Genomic DNA, 9,771 nt, shown 5'->3' with positions numbered 1-9,771 from the left:
TAGTATAGCAGTACGATAAGAATCTAGTGTCAAATCACTCCGTTCTCTGTTTACTGCTTGAATTCGTGCTACTGCGTGTTGAGAAAGGCGGTACTCTACGATCGCTGTAGACTAATCTAGCCAAAGCCTAATGAAACGAATTTATTTAGCCGAGTGGAAATGGAACCTACAACCGTCGCGCTTACAATCTCTGCGCCTCAAATAATACTACCACTATAAGATAAAAATGATGACATAAAAAACAAGTATTACTACACATTTCTACTTGTACATCATTATATTATACTTACGTTTGCAAGACAATGTGCAAGAGACCGCCTCCAGTAAATATGTTTGTGATTCAGTCGTGAACGTGTAAAAACTAATGCGCTTATTTTGCAACCTAAACGATTGAGGTGTCGTTTTGTATTTATATCGTCAAATATCCTGACTTTACCCTTTATTTACAGAAATCGGCATTTAACAGTGTACACTCTCCCAGAGCAGTTTTATCAGCAACAGAGGAAGTTTAAGTGCTCATATAACGTATATAATAGCCACCAATAGCCCATTTTATCGACGCAGTCTAAAATCTAAATAAAAATATTCCTCTGAATTTACATCTATGGATTTAGATGATTCATACACATATTACATACATAAAAAATGATGACATAAAAGTCTGGGATTTTTAACCAAAATATGTTTTCATATTTTTATTAATAAGTACTAATAATTATAATTACAAGTGTGCAACTATCGCCAACAACCAGATATGGCGCCAGATCATCGCGTCGGCTCCGCCTTTTACTTTGAAATTTGAATGTGATGTTTAATTTGTTTATTTTGTACAATGTTATGCAATACGAGAACCCAACTTTAAATAAATATTTTTATTTAAATTAATCTATATATAATAAATATTTAATTATTTAAAATCGAAGTCAGAAAAATAAAGAACTGTGAAAGGAAGCAAACAGGATGGTGCTAAATTGTATTTGTTTACGAAAGTGTAAAAAATATAATAATATTAAAGTAAGAATATTAAAGTGGCAGGCAGCGGCTGGATGCGAAGAGCTGAAGATCGAGCTCAGTGGCGTGCCATTGGAGAGGCCTATGTCCAGCAGTGGACGAGGACAGGCTGATGATGATGATGATGATGATGAAAGTAAGAAGTAGTTACAACGTTTTTCTTTAGTCAAATCTAATTGGTGCATATTTTTATGGAGTTTTTCCCGTATAGCAGGGTAGGGTATACATGCAAAATATTGTTTAAATAGTCAATTCAGCCTGGAATACATTTTTTTCTGATGAATGATCTACTGATACCTACTACGGTGGATTTCCTAAAAAGGAATTTTTAAAAAATAAAAAAACCTATGTCCCCATTCGTATTTTAATTAATGGTTTATTTTAATTTTAGCTTCATGGTGTATCCCATCTATAACAGGATAGGAAAAGGGAATCTGCTAAAACGCTCCGATCTTCTTTCCACACATTTTGCATTTCGCATTAATGTGTTTTAAGTGGCGGAACACAACGCCGTGAAATAAAAATAATTCATTCTTTCGAGTCGGAATCGAACCTACGACCATCGAGTTATAGTCACACGTTTTAACGCAGCTCGTCGACGGCCTCATCCATCATAATCCAAACGTCACTCATGGTTTTTCTAATTAAATATGTTTCATATTTGTATAAAATCGTCCAACACTGTGAGAAAATTATTATTGATATATTAAAGTGTATGTACGTATGTACATCAATTTTGATTAATTACTTTCCGAACTAGTTTTTGCGGATGTTGCGCTCGCTTGTAGGTTATGGGTAAAGAACTTGATTATACGAGTAAATGCCTGGGTGCTTAGAGGAAATTGTATAGATTTAGAATTGAATTAGGTTTTTTTGCCTCGTATAGATATATATAGCATGGTAGGCAGAGCCTATATTATGGCAATTCTTAATTTTTTCATATTTTGAAGATTTTTTGAATAGCCAAAAATTAGGCGAAAAACAGTCCCTCGCTCTATTTGATTACAAATTAGATGTTAGATTTAAAATCCATGACAAACTAAATTTCCTGTTTACAGAACTTTACTGGTTCTATTCAAATGAGTGGCCTGAGAGTGCGAATAATTTAAATAAATAATTTTTGAAAAATAAACATTTCCTCAAATATATGAACACCACAATAACATCTCACTAAAAACTAAATAACAAATTACATTAGCTACGTCTATCTAAATAAAAAATTAAACAAAAACAAAATAAAGAAATAAAATAAGCAATTCTCAATTACAAATTCCCCTATAATGATGCATGCGGCCGTGAGTGCGGCGTCAATCAATGTGTGACGCAAGGCGTGATGTAACTAACGGATAACTGTTTTACTTTCATTAGTTTAGACCAATCGTACTAATAATAATAGATTTTTTGTTCGATATCTTGAATAATTTTATTAAATTATGTCTAAAGCCTTAGTTACAGCATTACGGGTTCGATTCCCACTAAAGAAAATAAAATATTTAATGTATCTGCTAAAAAAAATGTGTCTGCGTAAATTTAACTGTAGTCGAAATGGTTGTGGCTTCGTTCCATGTCAGGTCTTCTTTTACTTAAAATTACTCGGTGCTTTTTAATTAAAATATTTTTTGGCTAACTTTACGTTGTATCCTGCACATGGCAGAGTACGCACAGGGAAACTAGAAACGTAGTGCTCACTCCGCTCCCCTTTAAAACAGTTCCGTTGTCAACTTTCCGCCGACTTCTGGAGGCATCGACTGAGGCGGAGGAATCTCAACTCATCGCACCTTGGCTTGTTAGTAGCGCGAGCACCTAATTAAACCTGTTTCATTTCACAATTCATCACAAAAATAAAATTCGAACCACTTAACTATGGTTGCCATATTTTTTGGTCTATGATTAGCATGTTTCCGGTCGATTAAAAAGTTAACAGCGTGTGAACAAATATATAGCGTAAAAATAATCCTAATAACTAGCGTAGGCGACCAGTCGTGGTGAAGGGGCACAATCGTGAGATCTTAAACGCGACAGGTTATGGGTTCGATTTTCACTCAGGGAAATGAAAAAACTATGCTAGTTTTTTTATATTTAATTTGTTTTTTATATTTATATTTAATTTTATATTTATTTTTTTTGTTTTTTTGTATACATGTTGTAATACTTTTAAAAGCGGGTCATCTGCAATTAGGTACATGATAGGTACTTATAGCTCACTTTATCGTTACGCTTTGCGTAAGGAAATAAAAACAAAAATATCTTTTATGGCATAATTTTGTATGAAATTTTAACCTTTAAGACTTTAATATACCGAAAGTGAATGCTAGCATTTACTTACTGAGTTTGAATTTGAACTGTTCCAGAAGTTTTTATTTTTATTTTGAAATAAAATATACTATGGGCAATTGAGGCCGTTGTGGCGCAGGGTGCAAGTGTGCGATTGTAAGCACGACGTTTATGGGGTTCGTTTCCCACTCGGAGAAATTTACATTTCCTCGCTCTGATAACGAAGCAAAGCGCGGCGTTGAGATCCGCCACTCAATAAGCAAAGCATCAAGGTACGGAAGTGTCCTAACTATCTGTCCTACTAAGTGTACTACCCTACTATATATGGGATACAGAGTGAAAATATAAGAATTTAGGAAAATTATGTAGAAAAATGTAGAAGTAAATAATATTATATAATTAAATATAATATAACATTTCACATTTCCAAGTAATATACTCTAACTGCGAAATGCGATGATTACAAGAACGAGTAATCAAGTATCAACTAAATATGGTTAGAAAGGGAATGTAAGTGACATAACTAGTTACATCAAGACTAATTTGCTATAAAACTAACTATAATAGACACTTCCGGTTGACCTTTGACCTTTTCAAGTGTTTATCGCGAAAATTAAGCTTTTATGTAATATAATATTTCGTGTATTATCGTTAAATTTTAATCTTTAAACTAATTTGCATGTGAGAAGATTTTAATCGGCTTTTTATTTTAATTAGCTATTTGCTAATTACAAATTAGTCTTATATTTTAGCGTGAACTGCAGTGATGAACCTAATTTTAAGACACTTCAGTTTCTCACTTTCCGCCGATTTTGGAGACACAGTGAAAACATTAAATATTTAATTTCCTTAAGTGGAAATCGAATCCATAACCCGTCGCGTCTTGCCCCTACGCCACGAGAAGCCTTCCTGGGATTTCCTACATCTTATCAGCGCCAGCTTTTCGTCGCGTCACCTACTCGTAAGTAATCTAAGTAGAGCAGAATGAATTATTTTCATTTCAATTCCGTCTTCCCTCGTAAATCAAAGCTCGGTGTTGAGTTTCGCTATTCAACACGCAATGTCTTCAGTTCGGGTGAAAAGCGGAGGTGGTGTCTTCACACTTTTAAAATGAAGCGGAAAATTGAAAACAAACACACTAAATAGGTCTTCATAATTAATTTTGTTACTTTTTTAACAGTATAATTATTGAAGATATTATATAGTAGCTACACTTGGGTAGATAGGTCTTTATTCCATAAAAATAAAGATTCTATGGACTTCATAAAAATTTTATTGACAATTTAAGTTTTAGTACTTTCGTTACATAATGATACCAACATAAAACAAGAAATTGTTAAAACAACAAATTGTTTAAACAGTATAATATTGAAATAAATGTTATAAATGTTCGTGTTTATACTCAAAGGAGCAAAAGTCAGAGAAAGTTGATCAGTTCCTGTTATTTATAGATGTTATAAAGTGGACTAGTACGATCCGTATTTTAATTGAAACTACCTTAGAGACTAAAATATAGAAGGGTTAGTGATGTATCATTTTGTGTTTATTTTATTAATCTTAAATTTTTTTTAGTTGTCCATAGGATTACAATGTCCATGTCTTTTTTTAAATATTTTTAAAGATTATTACTGATCCGAGATAAATTCAATTACGTCGTAACTGTTTAGTCTACCGTGGCCACTAATTAAATACAATTGATGCTGTCGTAGTATAGTAGTAGTAGAACAACTTCTGACTCTAAGTGTTGTGGATTCTATCTCTAATCGAGGGAGTGATAGCATTTACATTATTTTCAATTCAACACTCTAGCAACTAAAAAACAGAGTTAAGTTCTGCCACTCAAAATTGAATGTCTCTAAAAATAGACAGAAAAGGAAAAAGTTCTTCCGTTTTTCCTGCCTTCTTGCCCTTACCTCTGGTAAGTTAAATTTGTCATTCTCAAGTGGTCAAGTGAGAAGTGGTGGTGTTTATTTAAAACTATAATTTCTTGGGCGAAACTCAAAGCCACATCTTGTCTAGAGCAAACAAGAAAAACTATTTAGACGAAATGACTCCACGGTCCAACGAAAAAGTAATATATCTGATATAATTTAAAAATATTATTATTACGTTGCCTAAAATCATAACTACATAATATTACACAAATATAAAAGGAGAGATGAGGGAGATGTAGAGTTAGATATGTACTTTACTTTAGAGTTTAATTTACTAAATATTTTATTAAATTATATTTTTTATATTTTTGTTTGTGTACTTCATTTACACAAACAAAAAATACTGTTTCTGTTATAACTATGTATGTCACTCTAAATATTATATGCACCCCCACATATATTATTTTATTATAATTAAGAATTAGCTAACGTCATTGTTTTCCATTTTTTATATTTAATATAAATAAAACTTTATCAAAATTAATTGATAAACTAGTGTACCGAAACTTATTACGTTTTAGTTTTATAAATCGGTATAACTTCTAAACGAAATCAATGTTGAATCTGTCACTGTCAATAATATAGACCATATCGTTTGACAATTGAAATTCGAGTATCTTAATAAACACATTTGTATATTTGCGCTATAATTAATAATCAAACGTAATTTTAAGAGATATAAACATAATAATAATTTAATTTTATAGTATATCCTTAAGTTGTGTAAGCAAAAATATTTAATTGTACAGAAATAATGGATTTACAAGCTAAAATTGACAAAAAGAACTTGGCTCCCGACGTAGCTGTAAATGCTGTATTGGTGCCAAGCCAAGAACTTCCTGCAGAAACTCCAATAGTATCTGGCTATGACTGGGAAAATGGCACTGATTATAATAAGATACTCGAAAGTTACACGCGTTCTGGTTTCCAAGCCACTAGTTTCGGTAAAGCCGTCGCCGAAATCAATAAAATGCTAAAATGTCGATCTGTACCGTTAACCGAAGAAACCTGTGATCCATACGAAGAAGATATGTTTATTAAAAAGAAAACTAACTGTACAATTTTTCTAGGTTACACATCCAATATGATTTCTTCAGGTTTACGAGACACTATTTTATTTTTGGTTAAGAATAAGCTTGTTGATTGCATAGTTACTACTGCAGGTGGTGTAGAGGAAGACTTTATAAAGTGTCTTGCTCCAACTTATGTTGGAGATTTTAATTTAAGCGGTAAAATGCTTCGAACTAGAGGTATTAATAGAATTGGCAATCTTTTAGTTCCAAATGATAATTACTGTTTATTTGAGGAGTGGGTCACTCCATTATTGAATGAAATGTTAGATCAACAAATCGAAGAAGGCATGGTTTGGTCACCCTCAAAAATTATAGCTAAGTTGGGTGAGAAGATAAATAATGAAACCTCTGTATGTTATTGGGCTTGGAGGAACAATATTCCAATATTTAGTCCAGCTTTAACAGATGGTTCTTTAGGTGACATGATGTATTTCCATTCATTTAAGAGGTCTGGACTTATAATTGATATCCTCGGTGACTTACGAAGACTTAACACAATGGCAGTCAAAGCTAATAATACTGGTATGATAATCTTAGGAGGTGGCGTCATAAAGCATCATATATGTAATGCAAATTTAATGAGAAATGGAGCTGATTTTGCTGTATATGTGAATACGGCAAGTGAGTTTGATGGTAGTGACTCTGGAGCTAGACCTGATGAAGCAGTGTCTTGGGGGAAAATTAGAACTAATGCCACTCCAGTTAAGTTATATGCAGATGCTACACTTGTGTTTCCTTTGCTTGTAGCTCAAACATTTGCTAAATATCATTTCAGTAATAAAAAGAATGTATAATATTTTTATTTTTTTATTTTTAATACTTGCACCTTTTTATTTTTTTCGGCAATCAGCATAAAAAATCATTTTTTTACATATTTTGAAAGTTGGAAAACTGAAAATGAAACGATATTGCGTGTCTGAGCGCCATCTAGTTTCCCATTAAAACAACCACTCGTATTGTCCCAATTCAGAACGATATTCTTACTATCCTTTCAATTTAATTTCTTTATGTATTTTAAATACTTTTAATAGAAACTAAACATATTTTTAATACAAATTAAATAAATTTTATTATAATATAAATGAAATTAAACTGTTTTACTTTGTAAATTGGAACGTAATAAGTGTGAATGAACTGTCAAATATGCAATGAAGTTATCTGCTGTCTGGTTTCGGAACTTTATGTATGTGTGTGTGTATATGAAAAACAATTTGTGCATGTGTGCTGTCTGTGAAAGCGTTGTTGAAAAGCTCTAATTCTGAAATAGTGATGTGCTTGACGATTTATTCATGTTCTTGTGTATTACATTTTAAATCGATGATATTTTTAATTACTTCTTATACCTATTAGTTATAATCCTGAAATATGAATAGAGTGACACATTGTTTGCTACTTTTTTACTTAAATGTAACGATCCTAGAACTAATCGCAATTTACTTATAATATTAATATCATTTTAAAAACATTCGTAACATTTAAAAAAAAAGTGTTAGAAAATATTTGTATATAAACACTCATAAGTAGTGGTATATCTATGTGTTACTGATATGATGACTGCTCGATATCTTGAAGAATGCTTATCTTTAAGGAGAAATCATTTCACTGGCCTGTTTTTAAAAATAGCTATCATATTCTTCTCAATGAATGTTGAGAATAACACTAAATACTGTTCTCCTATTTTACAAACGTACAATACCTATCCTTACAAAAAATACAAAAAATTGTTATCTCGATTAATTATTACAACGAATACGCTTATCATGTCTTACACCGCGCTATCGAATGGTTTGAAATTTGAATGATCATTCGTAACAGCGCAACCCTAACCGAGACACAAGTCCTCTCGCGTCCACACTTCACAGTTGTTAAAGAACGCGCTTTCGCGTCAAACGTATTATCGTAATACTTTCGCGCTTCCAAAAAAAGCTTTTTCCAAGTATTTTCTAAGTTAAAAATGTCTTCAAAACCTATAAAATAAATGAATAACAGTTATTAGTGGACACTGAATACTGTATAATAGTCAAAATGCGGCTATATGAAGCAATTTTGTTCGTTTTTCTGCTGTTATCCGGTGAGCATCCTTAGTCCTTTTCTATTTATAGTATTTTACGGTCATTCCGGGCATTTATTAATGGTATTTTGTTATAAGTAATGCGTTCCACGTTTCGGCCTCTTTGATCTCTGTTTGTGGACAAATGTTTTAGTTGTTTGATGTTGAACAGTGTACGCAATATGACTTGTCTCATCACAAGTTATTTAAGATACAGATGTGTTTCTTTTTGTAATATGCATTAGCTTTGATGTTCGATTGGATGTTATGTTTTTGAAATATTATTTTAGATATCCTTTAAGCTGTTTATATATAGGAATTTTCTTATTACTATGTATTATGAATAAAAAAATACTTATTAGTTTTTCTGTTTAAATTGGTTTCTCAAGTATGTGTTAAGTTACGAATAACTTGAGAATTTTGGTTTTGTGTTATTATATATGATGGGATCTAATTAATAGTAGAAAGATTACATCTTTTGTAATAATAAATATTTTTCAATTTTCCTTTTTTCATTATTTTAGGCACAATTCTCATACACAATAACAATTTCAACTATACAATAGACAAGTAATATTTATTTATACACATTATAATAATTTACATTGCGTAACAATGATAATTTAGAGATATTTTTTATTTATTAACTCTGCATTTTATGCTGTATATAGCAAGGTACATAATGACAACCTAGTGTTAGTGTTATGAAAAATTAAAATAATTTGATCACTCAACAAGGCATGGAACTGAACACCACAGCATTTACCTTCATGGTATTTCACTGTGGTGTGATAGCCTCATTTAGTGATGCTATTTAAGCTCTAAAAAGCCCTAAGCTCTGCTCCCCTAGACGTGATACATATTAATATTATTATAAAAATGTCTGTTAAAGTCTGTAATGTTAGAGATAAAATTATATAGGGTATAATAGGGTAGGGTATATTAACATGATATATAACTATTATAGATCAATAATAAATGCAGGTTTGTAGGTAACTATTATAAAAAAAAAAAATCATTTTCATTTCCTCACTCTATTAAGGGTGAATAAGAAAATGTGCGGTGTTGAGTTTCTTCATTCAACATGCAATATTTGGCAGTGTTTGGGGAATCAATTGTTTTACCACTGAGTTCCCTCTACCCGAATACTGTAGTGTGAAGCTAAAAACAATTATATAAACGATATTTATATATAAATTGAAATATAAAAAACATAATATAATTTACATCAAAGATTGCCAAAGTGGTACTATTATTTATTATTACAGTACAATAAAAGATTTTAATTAAAACTTCATGTATGTTCAATTAATATATTTCAATATTTACAATAAATGCAATCAAGCCATTTCCACAATATTAACTTTGTAAAATATAATTTTTTTCATAATATCCATATTACAATAGCCTGTAGAAATTACTTTTCTTT

General features: G+C 31.2%; 1 protein-coding gene across 1 annotated transcript; it reads left to right on the top strand.

The window, feature by feature from the left end:
- The first annotated feature begins 5,805 nt into the window (after positions 1-5,805).
- Dhps (Deoxyhypusine synthase) lies at positions 5,806-7,088 on the top strand. Its single transcript, XM_085195030.1, has one exon. The coding sequence runs from the start codon at positions 5,974-5,976 to the stop codon at positions 7,084-7,086; it is 1,113 nt and encodes a 370-aa protein (XP_085051156.1). The 5' UTR covers positions 5,806-5,973; the 3' UTR covers positions 7,087-7,088.
- Positions 7,089-9,771: the final 2,683 nt, after the last annotated feature.

Source organism: Heliconius melpomene, chromosome 1, assembly GCF_056956725.1.
Source record: "Heliconius melpomene rosina isolate 202511_hmr_F chromosome 1, ASM5695672v1, whole genome shotgun sequence".
Lineage (NCBI taxonomy): Eukaryota > Metazoa > Arthropoda > Insecta > Lepidoptera > Nymphalidae > Heliconius > Heliconius melpomene.
The sequence above is the reverse complement of the archived record's forward strand: the minus strand, read 5'-3'. Positions and strand labels throughout refer to the sequence as shown.